Genomic DNA, 22,916 nt, shown 5'->3' on the forward strand with positions numbered 1-22,916 from the left:
TAGAGGAATATAAAACTATTTATTGACCACTGTTCACCAGTATTTACAATAAAGTAAACAATATACAGTTGAATAACATTCTGATTACTACAAAGTTATTGTTTTTCCTGGCTTCTGCTGAACCAGTAGCCCAAATACTGAGAAGACTGAGTCTATGATGTAAGGAATGGGTTAGAGTAAAGAAAAAACATGCAGGTCAAGAGTTTAGATTACAGAAGTCTGTTCACTCATTTATTCCTGCAGATCCTAAATTGCCAACATCTCTAACCATATGATTACGTTTCCATGAACAAGTCTTACACATTCCATGAATCACGAGCTTTCAGTAAACATAGCACAGGGACTTCAATTTCCTGTAAAGGAACAGTTCACCAGAAGGAACCCTTAAATGTCCATTTAACTAAGTCTTGCTTGGCTAATTAAAACGTAACAGAATTTGTCTAATTTTTTCATTTGGATGATGGGGACGTTGTCAGTAGTGATAAAACTTTTCTTTCAGGGGTTTTGCATATAAAATTACATTTATATGACTACAGATATGGATACAGATTCTGATATGGCTGCTTTAAAAAACTGTCCAATTTAAATCGTTTACATTCTATTTAAACTGTCCAATTAATTAGAAAATTACTTATCTGATTTGAAAAGTTAAGACTTCCAAAAATTTTCATCTTAACTTGAAGTGATTTATTAGATTGCTCAAAATAATGGAATCCTAGAAACATGGGCTTATCCACGGTTGTGAAATACTGTTTGTTTTGGTAAATGTATTAAAACCAAACAAACAAAAAGAATGAAAAGAAATCCATTTACATATGTATTTTATGTATATATGCACAAAAAACCAAGAATGGTCCTTAGGCATATGAGTTAAATGTAAATTGATTGAGTAATGACTGGGGATTTCCCCCAACATTTAGAAAAGCTGTTCCCTAATGCAGAGGAATATACCATGGTATCAAATCTTTTTTTCTGCTAAAGGAAGCAACTACAGAAAGCTTTTATTTGTTCAAAGTAACCAGTGCTATAGAATGCAAAGAAAACCCCCCCAACAACTTCCCCAATACTACTTCAAAACGAACATATCAAACTTGATTTTCATTAGAATAGTTATTTCTTCACACTAATAAATCAAAAAACCAAGACCCAGATTTTATATATATATAAATATATATAAAAAGCAATGCAAACAATTATTGAGCTTCATCCTCTGGACAAGAATGCCAAGTTAGTCTCTCTTCATAAAAAGCAATTACAATTTGAGGACACTTCATATTTGCCTCTTTTGCCAGCACCAAGTCCGCCTCATCTGAATCTTTCCTGTTGTGAGGAAAAAAATATTCGGTCAAAAAGTCTAAACTGCTTTTTTTGTCAACTGATAATCATTCATTTAAGAGATCATAATTCAGTCAAGAAAATATTTAAGTGCTTTCAAGAGGGTTATGTGGTTACTTGTGGCTGTGTTCCAATAAAATTTCATTTCCTAAAACAGGCCACAGTTTGCCAAGCTTTGCTTTAAAACATCATTAGCAAAAGTAACTAGAATCATCCTATCGGCAGATTATTACTCTCTACCTAACAATAGAAACTATAAAACTTAGATACGTTTTTTAAAAATTCAAATTAAAAAAATATTTATTCTTAGTTTAAAATATAACAGCAATCACCTCACACTTACCATTTCATGAGAAACATTAATTCTCCACTGCTATCCGTGGCACCGATTATTCGTTCTGGATCAAGACCTCTGGCAAAGCCTCTTGGTTTATCAGCCTGTTTAGAGGAAGTTGATCATTTACATAAATGTTTCCATACGTTTTTCCATAGGGCATACTAATAATATTAACTTCCAATTTATTTTCATGATACATAACTTTTAAATAAACCTTCCAATTGTGAAACAGAAATGACTAGAGCAAGAGCCCATATATAGTACTAAAACACGTATTAATTCCATTAACCTTACAAGTAGAAAAAACAAATCTGGATGTCTAAAAATATTCTGAATCATAAGAAAACAGACAAAACTTTCTTCATTCAAAGACATCAAAAGGCAAAACGAAGGGGGCTACAGAAAAAACCTCATCTTTTTTTCCCCCTGGTAACTCTTAATTCATAATCATAAATTTTTCAAAGTTAGTATTTCAAATTACTTCTAGGCATTAGTCTACATAATTTTTTTAAAGCACACACAATGTATAAACAGCAAAACAGTAAAAACTTTTAAACTCAGACTAATTAGAATTGTATCAATCTTAATTACAGGAGACCTTATAAAATACTTAGTATAAACCTTAAAAGTGTGGTCTGAGGACCCCTGGGAGGTCCCCAAGACCTTTCAGTGTGTCTGTTTATCTGGAAGATCTTTTTTCATGTATCTGTGACTTTGTCTTCACATACCTCCGCCAAACAACATACCACTGCAAATCAAACATTAAGTAGAACTGTCTTAAGTAAGACATTGACAAGATTTGCAAAAATGTAAAATGCTACTCTTCTCATTCAGTTATTTTTCATAGAAAGTTATGAATAACATGCAACAGGTTTCTGTCCTTAGCTGAATATACAAATTTTATAAATTTCTATTTTAATTTCTAATGCAGTTGGTATTGATAGTTATAATCCATATAAATAAAAGTTCCTGGGATCAATTATTTCTTTAGAGTGTAAAGAGGACCTGAAGCCAAAAAAAAATTTAGAACTGCTTAGATAACAAATCCTTAGGGGAGGATATAGCTCAGTGGTAGACTGCATGCTAAGCATGCACAAGGTCCTGGGTTCAATCCCCAGTTTCTCCATTAATAAACAAATAAATCTAACTATCACATCCCCCCCAAAAAACCACATACGCACAAAAAACAAATCCTTTCTCCCTATGAGACTTTTACATCATTATCTCAAGCTCCGGAGTCAGACTGTCTAGGTTAGAACGATGGCTCTAACCTTTACTAGCTGTGTGGCTTTGGGCAAGTTAATATCCTTATAGTTCAGGTTCATTATCTATAAAATAGGAATAATTAATACTGTTTCATACATTTCAAAGCACATGAAATGCTAATTAAGTTATTTAAAACACTGCTTGGCACATTACAAGGGCTCAATACAGGATAACTATTGTTACTAAACAATGCTTATATTGAGCATGTGGTTGACTTTCAATTTACATACACTGATTTTTAACATTATTACCTTTTTGCTTTGGCTGCTAAAGCATCCAGAACCAAATTTGTAGCCAACCTCTCTGTTTCCCATCTGTAAAAATGAGGATAATACCTATAATCTTAATAGAGTTGTCATGAAGATTTAATGGACTATCTGTAAAGTACTTAGCATCTATTTTAAACAATAAAATTTAAAATCCAAAGTCCTTATCAATAAATATGTATTGTATATATTTAGTCCCCAAGCCTAGATATAATTCTGACCCAGGGCTTTTCCCCAAATTGCCATGCTAGGCCAGAAGGCAGGGCAAGTATACTCTGTTTTGAAGTTGAGGGTAGAAGCAAGGAGTTATGTGATTTGCCCAAAGCCACAGAGAAATCAGTGAAGCAAAGACTGGCTCAGAATACACACATAGTGAATGAACCAACTATATCAATTCATGCCAATAAAAAATTAGTAAATTATTATCAAAGATTATATACTTCAAAATATTGTTTGCCAATATTAAGAATCACATGCCAAAATTTTGGTTAGTATCACTAACGATCTATAATCAAAACGTGCTATGTAAATTTTCATAGTATTATAAGGGATTTTAATAATCTAATTTTACGGTGTTAATATTCAAGACGGCTGGTCTTAGGTCAGAGAAGATTGATCAGAAGTCAAATCCATCAATCTACCCAAAATAACACTAGCACAACAATTCTATGAATCTACCTAAAATAATACTAGCACAATTTTAAGTGGTATAAGCACTTACTGAACATTTACACAGTGTAGGCTAAATCATGCCTATCCTTGCTGTCCTAAATACTAAGTATTTTAAAAAGGCTTTTAAATGATATTTTAAAAGTACCTGCGTTTTAAAAAGTATTTTAAAAATCAAGCCATCCTTTTAGAAAAAGTGAGTCTGCTGAAAAATATTTTGTACTTACAGCATCTCTTTTCTTCTTTGATTTGCTATCATCAGATTCACTGTCAGATAAAGATTTTCTTTTTGTTCCATCTTTTTCTTTACCAGCTTTTTGAGAATTAAGAAATGCTTCAATTAACTCTGGACAATCTAAATTTTCTTCAGGTTCCCAAGTATTGTCAGCACTGTGTTCAGTTAAAAAAAAAAGTTCATTCAATTAAACATGGTCATCACTATCATCCAGTTCCATTTAATATACCTGACAAAAAGTTCTCTGTATTGCAGATACTAACCATTCCTCCCTACCTCCCACATTCTTTTGAGAGACTCTTACACTTTTTTGTATTTACACAGTCCCTGCTAAGTGGGCAATCTTCTTTATTATCTCCAAGTAATTAATGAACCTGACTCCAGCAGGATAATGAGATATTTTTCCAAGTTATGCAGACAACTCACTTCAGAATTTCTCTGGAAGAGCCTTTTTTAAAAAATGTGGATTCCTGGTTCTCACCTCAATTTACTTTATCAGATTGTGTCCAGAGTTGAGACCACCAATACTATGTTTTAAATCATAATAATTCAGAGGCATTCTCAAATGTTGAGACAGCATTTTCAATTTCTGCTGGTGCTCAAATTGGAAAATTACATTAAAATGGGTTGGAAACCCAAGTCACATCCAGCCTTCTGTATGGCAGGCAAACTAAGAATTTTTTTTTTTTTACAGGAGGAGAGGGTATAGCTCAGTGGTAGAGTATGTGCTTAGCATGCATAAGGTCCTAGGTTCAATCCCAGTACCTCTGTAAAAAACAACCCCCCTAAACTAGTCCACCACAAAAAATTTTTAAAAATTAAAAAGGTTTTTAACATTTTTAATTGGTTGGGAAAAATTTCAAAATAAAAATCATTATGAAATTGAACTTTAGGACCCATAAACAAAGTGTTACCTATTAGAACACAGCCATGTTCATTTGTTTAATGTACTGTCTGTTGCTGCTTGTGTACTACATTTGCAGAGTTAAGCAACTGTGACAGAAACCTACAGCCCACCAAGCTCAAAGTATTTACTATATGACTCTTTAGGGAAAAAGTTTTGCCAATCCTTGATATAATACAAGACCAAGATGACCACTTACATGTGTTTTTCAGAAGGGCTGGAAAGAAAATGAATATCAATTACAAAATGTGAAAGTAAGGTCATCCCACACTAGTGACAAGCTTGCTAACTTTGTGTGCTCTGATCCAGAAACCTTTTATAGAACTAGACAGAATGAAATTAACCATTTTAGAGAGGCTGGGAAGCTGTTAACCTCTGTTTACAACTTAGTCTGTTGATACTCTGAGACTCCAAAATTGGCAAACCTAAATTAAGAAGGTGGAGGAGGACAAAAGAACTGAAGTGAAACTTCCATTCTGCAGTGTTATTTTTATCATATATTACCTAATAGATTATACCTCACACAGCAGGTTCTCAATCATACTAGTGACCTTAACTGTGTAGAGAAAGAGGTAAGAGTTTTTAGTGTGCTGATGGGTAGGATGTAGAGACAAACATTTTTTAGTATCTCATGTGAAGGAAAAAAACTTGCCATATGAAAGTAATCAATTCTTTGGCAAACTGGTGAAATCTTATTTAAAATAACTGATTTATCTTGCTTGATTCTCCTTAACGTAGGAATTTTTTTTTTTCTAGTGGTAAATTATGAACTTATATACTTAAGGTCAACTAAGGGTCCTAGAAGGGTGAGAGAGAAACCTAAATCTTCTATTCAACTCATAATTCCCAAATTGCTATGAAGATAGCTTTAAATGTGAATGGTGAGAGTAGTAGGTTAAGAGATGCTTGAAGCCTAATTATTTGACTATCATACTCTCCCATCTCTACCATGCTCAGAAAATTGTTGTCCATCTCCACCTATCCATTTTCAATAGTCACTGTCCATGGAGCCTTGCTGTTTTTGTGGTGTAAGACAGAAGAATCCAAGTAGATTGTACACAATAAACATGTTTGAGTATAATTTCTGCGTGTAAGTTATTCACAGAACAGTAGCATTATAAAGAGTGATTATGAGAGCAATTAGTTATCACGGAACAGGAGGAACCAGGGAGCTTAAAAAATGCCCAGGCTCTACTTCTTAGAGATCACAATACAGTAAACCGAGTGTAGGACCTGGATACTGAATTTATGAGCACTTCTGCATCAAACTGACCAGTATACATTAGATAGCTTCAATATTTTTTAATGTCCTCTGTACACAAGGAAATAATGTAGATTAGGTATATTCTCATTGGTACAGTATCCAACTACATTAAAAAGTAAACCGCACTCTGTAATTCTATAAATTTGGCTCTCCAAGGTAATCAACCAGTCTCAAACATGCTAGGTTACAACTGTAGGCCAAACACTGGGCTCTTTTTAAGTAGATCTCAAACAAGATAACCCTGGATTAAATAAAGGTGTCTTTAAAGAACTTATGGGAAAACTGATAAAAACATCTCAGACTAAACAGATTTTAAGTATTACTTAAGTGCAGTTAAACGTATGATAAAAGCACTGAGATTTCTTACTCTGTAAATCCCTTCCACTTCAGGAAATACTCCACCTTCCCATTCACTACACGACGGTCCAACACTTTTTCCACCACAAATTCCTCAGGCTCTGCCTCTTCGACTTTTTTACTCTTTCCATTCTGTTTCTTTCCCATTTTTTGCTAAAACAAAAAAGAGATTTAAGAAATTAAAAAAAATTGTAAGTACAGTTTAAAGGGTAAATTCCTTATATTATTGTTGCATTCAACACCAAAATTTTTATTTTTGTTTCTTTCTTTTTGTTTTGGGGAGAGATAATTAGATTTATTTATTTACTTATTTATTTAATGGAAGTACTGGGGCTTAACCCAGGACCTGGTGCATGCTAAGCATGCAGTCTACCACTGAGCTATATTCTCCCCCACCTGAATTTTCACTTATGTATCCTAAGGCAGACGCCCTTTGAAAACATAAAAGTTGATAACCAATAAAATATTTTAAAAAATGCTTGATACTGTGGGTTTAGTTCAAACCTATCACCCACCATCCTTCAGTGAGATAATAAAATTAAAAACATTATTTGGAGAACTCTTTTATCTTTTCCTGGTCTTATTTTTATATAGTCTACAAGACCAAATTTAGTAGTTTTCACTCATTTTAACTACAACACAGCAACAAACAACTAGAAGCTGTTAGAGAATGATACAGAGGGGAGTAACTAGCAGTGACAGATTTAAGTGAAAATCACAGACCCATTAAAACTACAGCCCTCAAACACTAAGACCCCCTTTCCCAATTCAAACAAACACTGTTAAAAAAAAAAAAGCCTCAACAATACAGAAAAAAAGATAACTACAGAATGAAAACCTGGTTCAGAATCCTGATATCAATTGCAGGGTCAACCAAGGAGACCATGTATAGGTTAAAAAGGACAAGATCATATTCTCATAATCTTTGTAGATAATATTTCTGACCACTTGGAACAAACCTAGAATGTTGCCACTTCAAGAGGACAAAATACTGGATCATTTTAATTCTCCAATGTGAAAAAAATCCTTCTTTCTTGGTTTTTCAAGAGAAAGAATCTAAACTGATAGCAAATGAAACTCACTTTAAACAAGTTTTTAGGCTAGGTATTTTTTTTTTCTGGTAGAACACTATTTGAGAGAGCAGGATACCAAGCTCAACCTATTTTCTGGTAACTCAAAACAGACTGGTTATAAGGATTGAAAATGGATAAATTTTCAAAAAGCTGAAATGGTTAATTAAAAGAGACTAATGGGGGAACACGTTATGTTCATTTTAAAATGAAACATCTCATTTTGTTGGATACCATCATCTCCAAGTCAGGCCTTACAACTTTTACTAGTTGATACTTGGGTATTGCACCCAGTTAAATAGCTTTCTGCCTCTGTACAGTACAAGGAGGTAAGCATAGTAGTGGGAAGAGCAAAGCAAAATTGCTGTAGACAAAAGCTTATTAAATACCAATCCCAAATGAAAAACAAAGTAACTATGTCTGTGAAAGAGGCTAAAAGAGTAAACAAGATGACAAAATAAACACAGAAAATGAAAGAGAAAAAAATGCAGTATTTACTACTATGCCATTCATAAGCTAGTTTCAAATGCTTATCTTTTCCTTTTTAAAAGAAAACCCACCCACTTTCCCATTTAAATTACAGTACACATTATCTCATTAGCAAAATTACTTTAAAATGGAATCTTAGCTACTGAAAACAAACTATATGCAAAAGAATTGTTTTAGAAGAATCTGTTTGCTTTCTTTATCTATATCCAGGATCCTCATGGACAGCTAAGTTCTTCCCCATTCAATACTTTAAGGGTACTGGGACTGTAAAGCCAATTTAATTATCTACACTTTGGCTTACTGATTTTGGAATTTGAAGGACAGTTCAATCCTGAGGGAGCACAGAAGATGCTTTGTGCTTTTTCCATTGATGGCTTTGATAGGAATAATTTATGAGACTCATCAGACAGGCTTTTTATGTCTTATTTCAGTGTTTCCCAGTATATTTGACTTAAAAAGTGCAACCTAATGATGGAACAAATTAAAAATCACCAATCTGCCCTTTTTAGTGTTGAAACCCAAGAGGAGAATATACAAACCAAAACCAAACGTTCTACTTTACTTAGATGTTAACACCTTTATATATTTGCAATTAACACAATGTGTTAGAATTAAATACTGTGAGAACCATAACTTTGAATTTCACAATTTTTATGTGATTATTTCAGTGGTTACACTGAAACTTATAACTTAACATGAATGAATACACACTTGTATTTTGTGCGAATGCGTATTTGTAGAACTTTTAAAGAAGCCTAAGAATGCAAACTGTGGGTTTAAGAAACTTCTGGAGAGAAAAAATTTAACTCCTCAAAAGATCCAGTCTTCTCTTGTGGACATGTGTGATTTTTTTTTTTCAGTTTGTGTATATATTAAAACAACAACAACAACACACTGCAATGATTTAAAGGCCCTTCTGTATTTTAGAATAAGCAAGCTTGAAATATGATAGTGACCAAAGTAATTTGAAAGATTCAATGACTTGTCTCAATCTAAGTGTGCAAGGTACCCATTCTTTAACCTGGGCAATAGTGAAAATACTTGCTTTCTTTAGAATTCAGTAGAGTGATTTAGGAATAGTATACCAATCAACAAGAGCTTTATTGTTTTGTGTGTCTCTGCTTGTTAACATTCCTCCATGTCACATAACATTTGTGTATCTTTATTTCAAGATGAAAACACTTGGTAAAATTCATATTGTGATATCCTCCCAAGAATAGGTTTCTTAAATGAATTAAGACACAAGCCAAATCAATAAGTATCTCAAAGTAATAGTTTTGCCTCTGCCCCTAATTCTCCCCATAATAACTGTAGGGATGTATATTTTTCAACCAGAGATGCAAAGTTATAATTTTTGGAAAGAAAGTTTGAGTTAGATCTTTACATATTTTTAGCTTTTCATTAACTTACCAATGTAGTTTTATTGGAGGCCATTTTTTATTGCAGACTTGAAGAGCTATTACTAGAAAAACGCATGACAGTTAAAAAAGAAGTTTGCAAGACACACAAAAAAGGTAGCAAACAGTTTAGTTTGCATTCCAACCCCCACCTAAGAGCTCGTTATCAAACATGTATACCAATCCAAAGAGAAGCAGATGTGAATTTCTGCGTAAATTGGTGATATACGTCTGAGAATATATGTGTTGTAACCACGTGTATCTAGAAAACCTTACTGGGGAAACTGGTACCCGAGAAAGCTTTATAGGGTAACAAACAGTAGACAAGTGTTTTTACAATCCAAATCCCATTTATACTGTATTTAGCATTTTTAAGAAATGGCCAAATATTTTGGTTCCAAATCAAACAATTGCCTAAAGGATCACAACAATAAATTATTTTGAATTTTTCCTCTGTATCTTTTAACAGTCCCAAGAGACGCCTATGTAATCACAACTCGGTTTCGTCTTAGAAACCTCCCTCTTTCCAATCACTAGTTATAAAACTAAAGGCAAAACACACCGAGATGCTCCAATCCCATTTTGTGCCACTTCTGAAAACAAATCACCTGTTTCTGCACGTTCTTCCGCTCCCCTTAAACCTCAGGCTCTACCCGGCTTAATGAGGCCTTAGCGCCCGGCCCCCGCCCCCCACACGGGAGCGCGGGCCTCGTGGTCAGCGCATCCGCGGGGAGAAACAAAGGCCGCTGCGCGGGGGCTCAAGGGCACTGCGCCACGGGGACCGGGCCTCCCACCACCCCGGGGCGGCCACGTAACGGAGCGCCCGCCGCAGTCTCCCGAAATCGGGTCTCGCGGATGCGGGAGAATGCACCGCCCTCCCTGGAGGCCCAAGTCGTCCACCAAGGCCGGGAGGGGGAGGAGGGCCCCTCATCTAGGTCTGGGATGGGGGAAGGGAGAAAAGAAATACGCTTTGTCTAAATTAAGGCGGCTGTCGCCATAGCTCTCAGCCTTGTCGAGAACAGTCTCGATCCCTTAACCAACTACAGGCACCGGCCCAGGGCCAGGCCTGTAGCGGGGTCTCCTTTCGCCTCTCCTTTTCTTCCCACCAGCTCCCGACTCGGGGTCGGGCGGGAAAGGATGGGAAGCGGGGAACTGGGGTTTCTCTGGGGCGCATGTGGCATCTTAAGCAACACCACCGAGTGAAAGCTAGAGAGAAAGAAAGACACAGACTTCACCGCCTCCGAGCTGCTCCGCGTCCCGAGTCTGCGGCGTCTCCGGCCCTGTGCGCCTCAAGCTCGAGCCACATCCGAGGGGGAGGGGGCTGGGGAGCTGCGCGCGGGGCCGCCGCCGGGGGGAGAGGGGCAGGTGGCACCGCCCACGACGGGCGGCTGCAAGGGGCGGGACGGGCGCGCGCCCCGTGGGGGGAGGGACCGCGGGCCGCGCTGTGCCCGCCGGGAGCCCGGGTCCGGGGGGCGGGGGGAGAAGGGAGGGAGAAGGGCGGAGGGAGGAGGCGGCGGCGACAACGGCACTTACCGTTCGCGCCGTGGCGCCTGGTGGTCCCAGGAGGGGAGGGAGAGAGGAGGGGCGAGGACCGTGACCAGAGTCTCCTTAGCGGAGGCGTTTCTGCTTTGCAGCAGTAGCGGCTGGCGCCAAAACCAGACTCCGCCCACTTCCTCGCCCCTGGGTTGTGGGCCTCCTAACGTTTGGGCGGGGAAATGGGGAACTAAGAACGAGTGCCCTTTCGGCTGCCCTCTTCAGACCTCTCCTGAACCCTAGAGGTCGACCCCAAAGGCACTGGCCACTGTTAGGTTGGTGGAGTGTTAAGTGTAATTATTTGTGGACTACAGGTCGCTTCGGGTGTTTCCGGAAGGGGCCGAGTCAGTCCTCAGCGCGAGAGGGAAAGGGTGGGGGAGGGAAAACGCAGGAGGAGACAACAGACTTTTTTTTATAGCTGGAGAACCTGGGCCAAGGGGAGATTATCACAGTGTTGCCATAAGGACCACCTCCCGGGTTGAGGGGCTGGGCCTTAGGGTTGAGGATTAAGCTCCTCCCGACAGCGTTAATTTCAAACTGCGCGACCGTTTCTCACCTGCCCTGCGCTACGGCGGGGGCTGGACCCAATTCCGAGAGACAGATATGCAGGACTCGAGCCTTCCGCAATTCACAGAGCCCTTTTACGCAAGTGGCGTCTAATACCAGTGTTGGCCGCAAGGCGGGGAGGGGCACGCACTTGGCGTAAGGAGGGTGTAGAGCGTTCCCGCCATTGGCGGCGGTTAGGGCGTTTACGTAACGGCCTGACGTAGGGGAAGACGCGTTAGTCGGGGGGAAGGTTCTAGAAAAGCGGCGGCAGCGGCTCTAGCGGCAGTAGCAGCAGCGCGGGGTCTGGAGTGGAGGTGCTCCTAGCGGTGTTGTTTCTCGAGCAGCGGCAGTTCTCACTACAGCGCCAGGACGAGTCCGGTTCGTGTTCGTCCGCGGAGATCTCTCTCATCTCGCTCGGCTGCGGGAAATCGGGCTGAAGCGACTGAGTCCGCGATGGAGGTAACGGGTTTGAAATCAATGAGTTGTTGGAAAGGGCATGGCGAGGCCGTTGGCGCCTTATTGGAAGTCGGCCGCCTGCCTCTGTGGGAGAGAGGCAGCGAAATGGGGCCACTTCAGAAGCGGTTGGTCTCGGGATGTTTTTGAGGAAGGGTTGTTAGCGGAGGCCTGGTTGTATAGCGCCATCCCCACCCTCAGCCTCCCGGCGCCATTTCCCTTTGCTGGGGGTGGGGGATGGGAAACTTCCACATGGCGGACGCAGCCCCGCTTTAGTGAAAGTGGGGCGCGGAGGCGGGAATTTTTACTCCCCTTTGACAGCACGCCGGTTTGGGGGCCCCGGCGTCCCGGCGTTTGAGCGTTTCGGCGGGTTTCGGGTCCTCGCGAGCGAGGCTGCGGAGCTTCCCCTCCCCCCTCTCCCGGGAACCGGATTTGGCGGCCGCCATTTTCGTTTCTCTCCTTCCTCGCAGCGTTTTCCTTTTAACTCTCTAAATTCAACTAGTTTGACCCGTTTGAGATAAAGTAGAAGTGGTTAACCATGTTTTTTCCTTTTCGGGCTGTTTTCATGCCGTTTCGAGGTGGATTCCGAGTATTTTGTGAGCTTGGATCTTTAAAGTCCTGCGCACCTCATTAGAGGCTCGCTCCCGTCCCCTCGATGAAATGGCGCCATTGCGTTCAGGAGCCACACCGAAGGGCGGGGGGGTTGGGGGCGGCGGGCTCCGGGGCTGGTTCTCATGGCTTAAGAAGAGGTAAAACAAATGCTTTAGGGAGTCGGGCCGGGTTTTAAGGCGAGCCATAGTATAAAGAAAACATTTTGTTTTCTGGGCCCCCCCCTTCTGAGTAACGATTTTTTTCTGGATCTGGGGTGATTAAAAAGGCAGTTGGAACTTAGGAAACTTAAGAAATGAAAAAGCAAAATTTGGAGCGATCAGATTACTACCAACTATGTGGGAGGCCATGGGTAAAGAGGTCTTTACGGGGCCGGTATTCCGGTTCGAATCCTTTATTTTCGTGGATTCCTTTTGAATCGTAAAATGCATTCGTTTTTTAAAATACTGTTTTTACTCGGAAATTTAATCTTTATTCGACAAGGCCACGGATCTTTGTAAGTGATAAGCTAGAAATTATGATGAAAGTGAAATAAAGATGAGTTTAATTGTACTCTGGTTAAAACGTGGCTCAGTCCTTAAATGCGTGTATTACTGTATACAGAACTGTTTTAGGCTGGGCCACTATGTGTTTGAACTTTGTCACTTGCTTTTCTCATTTATGTTTGCAATCATGGTTGATGATTACATTGATAAGCATAAAGTGTCAAGCGAAGGGGGTCTACCTGGGTATTTTCTTTGACCCTAAGCACGCTTATTAAATAACTTTGTAATCGATAGTGGACAGCGGGTAAGTTTGGAAAAATACTGAGGTAAGTAACGAGTTTTTGCCTTTTGTTAGTGATTTGTAAAATTTGTTGTAGATGTCTTTTAAATCTCTTTATTTGGGTTTTAAAAGGGCTTTTTATTGACTTTGGAGTAAATAAAATTTGCTTAAAAACTTAAATGTAACCGTTTTAACAGATTGTTATAAAAATTTGTCAGAGGAGTGAAAATGTCTCAGGAACTAGTTCGGGCATGTATTTTACATATTGAGAATCTTGAAAAGTTAACTGCAAGGAAGTCTGAATTGCTCACCTATTTTTTGACCTGTTGGGAGAAGATGCATGGAGGGAGAAACTTCAATATAATTATGGGTTGAGAGTTGTAATGTTATTTGCAGGGGATAAAATACCTGCTGTCTCAAAAATTACATGTGATCATTCCTTTTATATTATGTTTATAGCGGTTGGTCTAGGAAATTAAGACATTTTCGTTTTTGAATATTTTTGGCTTTTTAACTTAGTCAACTGAAAACCTAGTAACTTGAAACTCAGCCTTTAACTGATAGTGCAAAATGCAGAGCTGGAATGCAGTTTAGTTACTCGCTAGTTTATAAGGATTGAGATTTCAGCCTAGATTTTTTCTTTTCACGTGTAAAAATGTTTATACAGTGTAATTTGCCAGAAGGTCACCAAGTTCAACATGAAGTGTATGTGGTAATAGTATGTAGCTATTGGTTAGTCACAGTGATCATTGAAATGTTTTTATGGTTTTTGAAAAGTGAGATGATTATAGTGTCTTTTACTGCTTTTTTAGCTCAGTAACAATTAAGATTATATCAGTGTTGTCATCCAAATGCCAAAACCCGGATGCATTAAAACTTTTTAAGCTTTAGACAGTCACAGAAATCATTCTGCCTTGGTCAGAAGTAAACTTTAAGGATATTTTAGTACATATAGTGGACATTTAAAGTTTTTCTCTAATGGACAATGTGGACATGTAGGCAAACATAACTAGGTTCTTAACATTTTTTAAAACATTGAGTTACATTACAATCACCACCAGAGGGAGCAATGAAGAGAAAATGTCACTTTTCAAATACTGAATCCTGAAAAAAATGGCAAGTATTGGGTATAAGTAAGAAGCTAACAGTTTTTATGTTTTAAAAGTATATTTAAAATGAATATTCAAAAGTTAACTTCTCTGTTCTACGATGTAGGATTGAATGCAGATTTTGTAAGAGTCCATTAACTTTTCAATTACCAGGGAATGAATTTGCTCCTTTTTCTTCAGAAAGTGTTTTTAACTAAATGATACTAGATTTGTTTAAAATAATTTAATGTCGAGGAAATTTAGATCAAGCATTAATGACTTTGAAACTTGTGTAGTTCAGCTGAGGCAATTTTTTTGGTGTAACACAACTAATATGCAGTTTAACATATGGTTTAAATTTGATGTAAGTTTTTTTTTTCCCCCCCAGAAAACTTTAGAAACTGTTCCTTTGGAGAGGAAAAAGGTACTCTGCCAGCAGGTCACCTCATATTTAAGAATTTAATTTCCTGCATACAAAGAGAAAATGTAAATAAAAATTGAAATGATGTTTTCCTTTGCAGAGAGAAAAGGAACAATTCCGTAAACTCTTTATTGGTGGCTTGAGCTTTGAAACTACAGAAGAAAGTTTGAGGAACTACTACGAGCAATGGGGAAAACTTACAGACTGTGTGGTACGTTAAATGTGAACGTGTTTACGGGTAGTCCTTCAACTGTTGGGTTTCTCTGTTTTAAGATGTTAAGTGAATGGTGGAGAAAATCACTTTTAAGTATGTTCATTATATTAAAATGCTGTGAAGTACTGAGATTAAATGGTAACCATACCCCTTTGGATTTAAAGGTAATGAGGGATCCTGCAAGCAAAAGATCAAGAGGATTTGGTTTTGTAACTTTTTCATCCATGGCTGAGGTTGATGCTGCCATGGCTGCAAGACCTCATTCAATTGATGGGAGAGTGGTTGAGCCAAAACGTGCTGTTGCAAGAGAGGTGAGCAAGTACATACTGTACAGTAAATAATTTGAGGAAAATTCTGTTTAGAAAAGTGAATTTTGAAAGTTATTTGTATTCAGCTCTGAGTTTTTCAGTTACGAAAGCTGTGTTGGGTTTCTGTGTATTTTTAGTTTTCAAGGCTAGCTTATTTCAAAGACTAGGCTGTTATAAGCTGTTGCCTTACTTAGTATTTGATCATAGGTAGAAGCCATCTGTGTTTGTGGTTTCTTCTGTCAGGGTGACTTTTTTTCTCTTTCAGGAATCTGGAAAGCCTGGGGCTCATGTAACTGTGAAGAAGCTGTTTGTTGGTGGAATTAAAGAAGATACTGAGGAACATCATCTTAGAGATTACTTTGAAGAATATGGGAAAATTGATACCATTGAGATAATTACTGACAGGCAGTCTGGGAAGAAAAGAGGCTTTGGATTTGTTACTTTCGATGACCATGATCCTGTGGATAAGATTGTGTGTAAGTGTCTAATAAATGTTAAGTGTTGTGGGTCTTTCACAAAGTAAGTTTTAAGTAAAAAGTAAACTTTTAAGTTGGCCAGCATAGAATGGGGAATTCATGGAGTCTGAACTTTTCATTCCAGTGCAGAAATACCATACCATCAATGGTCATAATGCAGAAGTACGAAAGGCTTTGTCTAGACAAGAAATGCAGGAAGTCCAAAGTTCTAGAAGTGGAAGAGGAGGTAACTTCAGTTTCATTTATTCTTAAGATTCATCTGTGTCAGTGTTGGTTGCTAACCAGAGTATTTATTGTAGGCAACTTTGGTTTTGGAGATTCTCGTGGTGGTGGTGGAAATTTTGGACCAGGACCAGGAAGTAACTTTAGAGGAGGATCTGGTAAGTCAGTCCACCTTCTTTCTAAGTTTAGAAGGGTGAATGTGCTTGAAAGCAATGAGTAAGTTTTTATTAGAATTGGAGAAATCCAATCTAATTTTTAAAAGTTATCCTTAAAACTTTTTAAAGTAGGCTCTCTTCTGGTGGGATATTCTGATTCAGTTAGGCAAGAGGTATTACTTACCTAGTCTTGTAACTAATCAAGGTCAAATGTAGAGATGCTTTTGTGGTCTAAAAGTTAAAAAGACATTGCAACCATCTCATTTATGAGATGTTCCTGAATAGTGGGTGGAAATCCTGTAGCACCTTCACCTGTAGACTTGAAAAGGTTTATATTTTTTAAGTTTGTGGTTTACAGTTTATGTATGTTAATTACTGTAGTGAGGTGCCAACAGGAAAATCACTGCCCCTTTCCAGTATCATTCCTATGTATTAATAAATGGAATATTTTAAGATGAGGCTTGCGAATTCAAAGCCCCCAAATCAGGCAGTTACCCTGATGAGGTTTAACTACCTGTTAGTAATGTTTGTTTTTTAAGAATAAGCGAGTAACACGTGTTACAGCATAAGGGGGTGGGGAAAGGAGGGTAAAAAATGAGTAGCCTGAATCACGGTAAAATAATCATAATCTTTTCCTGTCCCTAACAGATGGATATGGAAGTGGTCGTGGATTTGGGGATGGCTATAATGGGTATGGAGGAGGACCTGGAGGTCAGTTTCTTCTACATTTTGGTTTATGTGTCTTTAGATTTAATCACACTGGTGCATGTTGTCCATTCAATTGTACGTGAGATTTTTTTTAATGTTTTACTTTATTTTAAAAAAACCTTTTATAAAGTGATCACCTGATGGTGGTTGAATTATTTGTTTTTCGTTTCATAATTTTCATCTTAGCTGTTGTATAGCTTGAGAAAAGTATACTTGTAGGTGTTAGTATACTTTGCAAAATCAATTGGGTAGATTTTAAATGAGAAATTTTAAGATGCCATCATATCTGGTTGTTTCTCAAGCAAAACAATTGGACATGTGATATTTTGTATCCTGTGTTTTTTATGAAAAAGTAGAGAACAGTGGATATGACCAATATCAATATGTAAGCATTGCATTGTCTTAGCTCTTACAAGTCCCCCAGGATAATGTCCCAAAAGTCTTGAAGGGAACTTTTCAAAAAGTGTGCTCCTGTGTCTAGCTAAGGTTGTGAGCCACTGTTAAATATCAAGTGATGTATCAGGTGTACGTTCTGTTGGAGTACAGAAAAGATTGATACTTGCTGACCAATGTCCTAAGAAGGAAACAGGACATTAAAAACTGACCAAATAATAGACTTTACTTCTGGTTTTGCACTCATTGGGCATGACTAAGTTACTCCTACACCTCACTATTTCCAACTTTGCTTTGAAATCCAAATACTGATTTGGTTTTATGATAAAGATTAGTTTTTGTGCTTGTTGCAAGTAATCTGAGACTAACTACCAATTTAAGATTGTGAATTACGTGCAAGTTTGCTAATTTCTGGTCCTCCCCCCCATTTCTACTCAGGAGAAGGGTGGTGGGCATTTTATTTGAGAGAATTGTAATTCACAGGGAAACATGAGTTGGGAATAATCTTTTGGACCAGTAGTAAGATGTGGCACTTCTACTTTGTCCCGTTAGCCTATACACCTTATCTGCCCACCCCCCGCAACCTTACACAAAATATAAATAATATTTCAAGATAATCTTCAAGAAAATCGTTAATATCTTTAGTATTAGGGGAGGTCTGTGGCATTACAGGTATTTGTTTCTAAAGGTTTTATCCAGTTGGATATGGGTAGGTACTCCCCACCCCCAACTGTTTACCAATGAGAGATACTCAGAATCTGCCCTTGAGGCTATTCTAGAGATTTTATAGAACAAGTATTTTACTTATAAATATGTGTGTTTCAGAAAGCTGGAAATGAGTTTGATAAGACAGTTCAAATGGCATTGAAAATACTAAGTAATTACTTAAAGGCTTATTTTATAATAGGTGGCAATTTTGGAGGTAGCCCTGGTTATGGAGGAGGAAGAGGAGGATATGGTGGTGGAGGACCTGGATATGGCAACCAGGGTGGGGGCTACGGAGGTGGTTATGACAACTATGGAGGAGGTAATTCACCTGCAACCTTTATGTGGGAATTTGGATTGCAATTAATGACTTTTAACACATGAGGTTTTTTTCATTTCAATGTTGTCAATAGTTGCCTTTAAAAACTGTAGAACTGTAGATAGGTGTTTTGCATTTGTTCTGATTTATTTTTATGGGAGATTTGTGCTAAATACTTAACATGTATCACTGGTTTAATATTTGTGTTGAGGTTCATTGTGCAAAAATGACCAATTTTTTATAGGAAATTATGGAAGTGGAAATTATAATGATTTTGGAAATTATAACCAGCAACCTTCTAACTACGGTCCAATGAAGAGTGGAAACTTTGGTGGTAGCAGAAACATGGGGGGACCATATGGTGGAGGTAATTTATTAGATTCTTCAAATTTGTGTGATTTGAAAATTAGTATTCCATGACTTGAAGGAACATAACATTGTTAATTAATGCTTGTGTAACACTTCCCATGAAATATACAGTGTTACTAAGAATAAATTTGGGGAAAATATTTCAGCAAATATATATTGGGGGATTGTGGTGGAGGTGGAATTTTCAGTGGCAAAATGGATTAGATACTTTCAGTGGGTGTTTTCCCCCTTTGGCTGATTAAGGGAGAGCCAAATTAAATTGCTCAGTGGATTGCAAGTGATACACATTTTTGAGTCTTACGAGTTGTCTTTGAAAGCAAATTTAGTAAATCTGAGCTTTCGTTCAAACCATTGTTATTCTTAAGAGGACCAGTTATGCTTGGTATACTTTTTAAAAACAAAATACCAATCTAAGTTCAGGTAATTATGGAAGAGATTCCTTAAAAAAGCAGCAATATGTTTTCAAGTTTAAAGGACAAAAGTGTAGTATCTCTGAATCTGGATAATTTATCTCCTGAATACTTAGGTTAACTTGTCAAATAATCTGCTTGTTGTAGTGTATCGCTACAAAAATAAAATCAGCTATAGAATTAGGCTTATCGTGGGAAATTAAAGTAAGTTTGCTTTCTCTTGCTTCAACATTCTAGGAAATTATGGTCCAGGAGGCAGTGGAGGAAGTGGGGGTTATGGAGGGAGAAGCCGATACTGAGCTTCTTCCTATTTGCCATGGGTAAGTAGCTTTTAAGTTTCACATTATTATTATCTTGGGAGACCTAGCTGCCAGGAGTTAAAAGCTTTTTAGGATCATGTTATCTTTCCTTAAAATCTGGTTAGATGGATAATTTCATAACCTATTTTTTTTTTACTCTTTACTTCTGTTGAAACAGGCTTCACTGTATAAATAGGAGAGGATGAGAGCCCAGAGGTAACAGAACAGCTTCAGGTTATCGAAATAACAATGTTAAGGAAACTCTTATCTCAGTCATGCATAAATATGCAGTGATATGGCAGAAGACACCAGAGCAGATGCAGAGAGCCATTTTGTGAATGGATTGGATTATTTAATAACATTACCTTACTGTGGAGGAAGGATTGTAAAAAAAAATGCCTTTGAGACAGTTTCTTAGCTTTTTAATTGTTGTTTCTTTCTAGTGGTCTTTGTAAGAGTGTAGAAGCATTCCTTCTTTGATAATGTTAAATTTGTAAGTTTCAGGTGACATGTGAAACCTTTTTTAAGATTTTTCTCAAAGTTTTGAAAAGCTATTAGCCAGGATCATGGTGTAATAAGACATAACGTTTTTCCTTTAAAAAAATTTAAGTGCGTGTGTAGAGTTAAGAAGCTGTTGTACATTTATGATTTAATAAAATAATTCTAAAGGAAATTGTGTAATTATAGACTTTTTATTTTAAATAAGTTAAGGAGTGGGTAGTATAATTAAGGTCCATTGCAAAGCTGTTGTTATATTTGTATAAGATAAATGCTGGTCAGATATAAGTGTGTTGTCTGCAATTCATCAGGATTAAATTACCTAGATAACTTAAGGGATATCTCTGCAAGGAGAAACACCTTTTTAGATCTTTTAGATGCTGCTGCTTCAATGCAAGGAAAGGAAATAACCCCAGCGAGGTACTCTTCAGGGATACAGGTCTAGTACAAGAGAACTCTTGGCGGCTACTAAGTTCAGCCAGTCTTAAGAAACTGTGCTGTTTCTACAAAGCTTTAACTACAGTAGTTTATAAGGATGCCAACGAAAGCTGAGGGTGTAGAGCAAAATAGTTCTAAGCTTCAGTTAAACTTCTTTAGGTAAGATCTTATTTACTTTTCCTTTCTTAATTTTCCTCCCCAAAAGATTAACTAATACTCTTCAATGGTCTTTCAGTATAGTGGGTCTCATGTAGTTTAACATAGCTATAAATTGAGTTTAACAATTTATAAACTCAAGAGAATAATTTTATAAACCCTGTTTTCCAATCTGTCGTTTACTTAAATTATTTTGGTTGTTTTTTCCCCCCTTTTTTTCCTTCTTTCCCATCCCCCTCCCCTTCTATGAAGATTCAGGTTCTTAACATATCATTTTTTTCCCTGCTGGAATTTTAGCATTGATATGAACCATGGACAAGTATATTCTGCTGCCACAAAGACTGTAAAGTGCTTCATTTCAACAGCTGAGGCAAGCCAAGTGATCATTAATAAAGCTTTTCTTGGTTCCTTCAGTGGTGTTGGTAGTAAAATGGTAGGTAAAAGTTAGGCTGCAAGTTCAATAAATCATGCAATTTCCAGTCGTTACACCCTTGTGTATTCACATTTCTTGGATCAAGAATTTTGAGTGAACTGGGGGTTTTTATTAAAAATAAAAACATTTTGTTCTTCTGTTATTTGATAAGGTTCTAGCTTTACATGCTTATCCAGGATCAGGCTAAGGAGAAGGTAGGGCAAGATGGTTGAATCTATTTTCAGATAACTTATATTTATGAATAAAGTGTCTACATTATAAATCCTGTATGTATCCAGTACTAAACACATGGGTTTAAATGTGGTAATTCTTTCCCAATCCCCTACCCTATAGGAGAGATATAGGTTGGCTGCTGAAATTTCCTTTCATAGATGTCTAATTGATTGCCTGGCTTTATTGCCTTTTCAGGAATGTGATAACCAGGGCATATTCTACTGTATGCACCTGTGAGTCTTCTTTGATCCTAAGACCACCACTGAAGTTATTTAGGTTCTTTGGACAAACATGATAAACTTCTTCAGATACTTTTTTTTTCCTTTGGCAGGAAGGTGTCTTGCTGCAGGTAACTAATGAAGAAGTGGTCAACCACAGAGTCTTCAAGAAATAAGAAATTCTGTACCATCTGAAAGTAGTTCTTGTTGGTGCCTTCATTTAAAAAAGCACTCTTTTAAGATTAAAGGGAAATGTTTTCTGATAAAATAATAGACTTCATTTAGTACAGGTTCTTAATATAAAACAATTACAAATTGAGCATTGTTTGTAAAAGAGTAACATCAAATCAGCTAGAGAGAAAATGTATCATGTTTTAAATTAGGTTTTGTGAGTAGACAGATTAAAATTCTATTTTAAATATAAAGTTTATAAAATAAATACTTTTGTATTCAAATACTTGGTGTAATGTTTACACATAAAATGTGTGAATCTTGTTCTATGAACATTAAGCTGTCTAAAGGATTGCCATCCCCTAGAATTTTAAAGCAGTTTCACAAAGCAATGCATCTTGCCATTTTCCTTTCAATATTGGTAGACAAATGAGAAAAGCATTGTGGACATTATTGGCTGTCCCTAATAAAATGCCATTCTTTATACATTGTATATTCAGCGTTTGAATAATGCTACAGATTTCTGGCTTTGCTTTATATGTTTAACATTGCTGGTGGTGTTTTTAAAGTCATGGATTTTAACCAGCTAGAGTGGTCTAAATTAAGTGGCTATGCAGAGCACTGAAACAAAATCTGTCATTAGTTTCACAAATGTAAATTAGCTCTTTTGTTTTACACTTAGTATGAAGTGGTTGTCATTAAAGGGTTAGACATGGTGGATACAATTAAATAGCAAGCAGCAACTTTCTTACTTGGATGTTAACCTGAAACAATGAAAGAAACCAGAAAAATAATAGTAAACATACTTGTTTTAACTTTTGGTTTTGATAACAAGGCTATCTATCACAGGTAAGTCAGACTAATGACTAACAGAAGATGAGCTTTTTTGTTTTAAAATTTTAACTGTCCATTACCAGCTATGAACTTGGATGTGGGTTTACTAGGAAAAACTAATTAAGGTTTTAAAAATGTCCAGCTCTACTAAGAAGTTGAACTTGGAAGAAGTCAAATCAAATTGATATAATACAAGCCAAAATAGCCTTTTAACACCAGCACAAATGAGGGGAAACATCTGTTAATACATGATCGGCTGAAATGGTTTATTGAAACATAGATGTTGAATAATTTTATGTATGTTGTGTGTTGAGCTACTAATTTTAGAAATTGAGGTTTAAGGAAATTTTTTTCTAAAAAGAAATACTTTAAA

At 37.3% G+C, this 22,916-nt stretch overlaps 2 protein-coding genes across 12 annotated transcripts; one reads left to right on the forward strand and one right to left on the reverse strand.

Annotated features, from left to right (window-relative positions):
* Nucleotides 1-11,779, reverse strand: CBX3 (chromobox 3). Of its 5 annotated transcripts, none has more exons than XM_072964809.1 (7): nt 11,679-11,779; nt 9,603-9,654; nt 6,644-6,786; nt 4,101-4,263; nt 3,190-3,252; nt 1,679-1,773; nt 1-1,320 (listed from the first exon to the last, which is right to left on the reverse strand). In XM_072964809.1, exons 2-7 carry the CDS (start codon nt 9,624-9,626, stop codon nt 1,194-1,196), a joined length of 615 nt encoding a protein of 204 aa, XP_072820910.1. In that variant the 5' UTR covers nt 9,627-9,654; nt 11,679-11,779; the 3' UTR covers nt 1-1,193. The 5 variants fall into 5 exon arrangements, with proteins under 5 accessions (XP_072820910.1, XP_072820909.1, XP_015092761.1 ...); XM_072964808.1 differs by lacking the exon at nt 11,679-11,779 and adding an exon at nt 11,123-11,269; XM_015237275.3 differs by lacking the exon at nt 11,679-11,779 and adding an exon at nt 10,820-10,975.
* Nucleotides 11,780-11,907: 128 nt separating this feature from the next.
* On the forward strand, nt 11,908-22,202 carry HNRNPA2B1 (heterogeneous nuclear ribonucleoprotein A2/B1). 7 transcript variants are annotated; one of them, XR_001458798.3, is made up of 13 exons: nt 11,926-12,127; nt 14,972-15,007; nt 15,105-15,215; nt 15,383-15,529; nt 15,792-16,002; nt 16,127-16,228; nt 16,302-16,382; nt 17,028-17,090; nt 18,388-18,507; nt 18,749-18,871; nt 19,521-19,603; nt 20,972-21,107; nt 21,652-22,202. XR_001458798.3 is itself a non-coding variant. In XM_006201825.4 (12 exons), exons 1-11 carry the CDS (start codon nt 12,122-12,124, stop codon nt 19,580-19,582), a joined length of 1,062 nt encoding a protein of 353 aa, XP_006201887.1. In that variant the 5' UTR covers nt 11,908-12,121; the 3' UTR covers nt 19,583-19,603; nt 19,761-20,255. The 7 variants fall into 7 exon arrangements, 4 of the variants coding, with proteins under 4 accessions (XP_006201887.1, XP_006201888.1, XP_015092759.1 ...); XR_004188099.2 differs by having other exon boundaries at nt 20,972-21,044; XM_006201825.4 differs by lacking the exons at nt 20,972-21,107; nt 21,652-22,202 and adding an exon at nt 19,761-20,255 and having other exon boundaries at nt 11,908-12,127.
* The last annotated feature ends 714 nt before the right edge of the window (nt 22,203-22,916 follow it).

This window comes from Vicugna pacos, chromosome 7 (assembly GCF_048564905.1).
Source record: "Vicugna pacos chromosome 7, VicPac4, whole genome shotgun sequence".
Lineage (NCBI taxonomy): Eukaryota > Metazoa > Chordata > Mammalia > Artiodactyla > Camelidae > Vicugna > Vicugna pacos.

What these genes read in the sequence shown, in the direction of transcription:
- CBX3 (XM_072964809.1), bottom strand. Translation starts at nt 9,626, where the DNA reads ATGGCCTCCAATAAAACTACATTG. An exon ending in AAGTGGAAGGGATTTACAGA is followed by an intron (nt 4,264 to 6,643) that starts GTAAGAAATCTC and finishes AACTGAACACAG; the next exon opens with TGCTGACAATACTTGGGAAC. An exon ending in CAAAGAAGAAAAGAGATGCT is followed by an intron (nt 3,253 to 4,100) that starts GTAAGTACAAAA and finishes TCATTTTTACAG; the next exon opens with ATGGGAAACAGAGAGGTTGG.
- HNRNPA2B1 (XM_006201825.4), top strand. An exon ending in TTCCTTTGGAGAGGAAAAAG is followed by an intron (nt 15,008 to 15,104) that starts GTACTCTGCCAG and finishes TTTCCTTTGCAG; the next exon opens with AGAGAAAAGGAACAATTCCG. An exon ending in AACGTGCTGTTGCAAGAGAG is followed by an intron (nt 15,530 to 15,791) that starts GTGAGCAAGTAC and finishes TTTCTCTTTCAG; the next exon opens with GAATCTGGAAAGCCTGGGGC.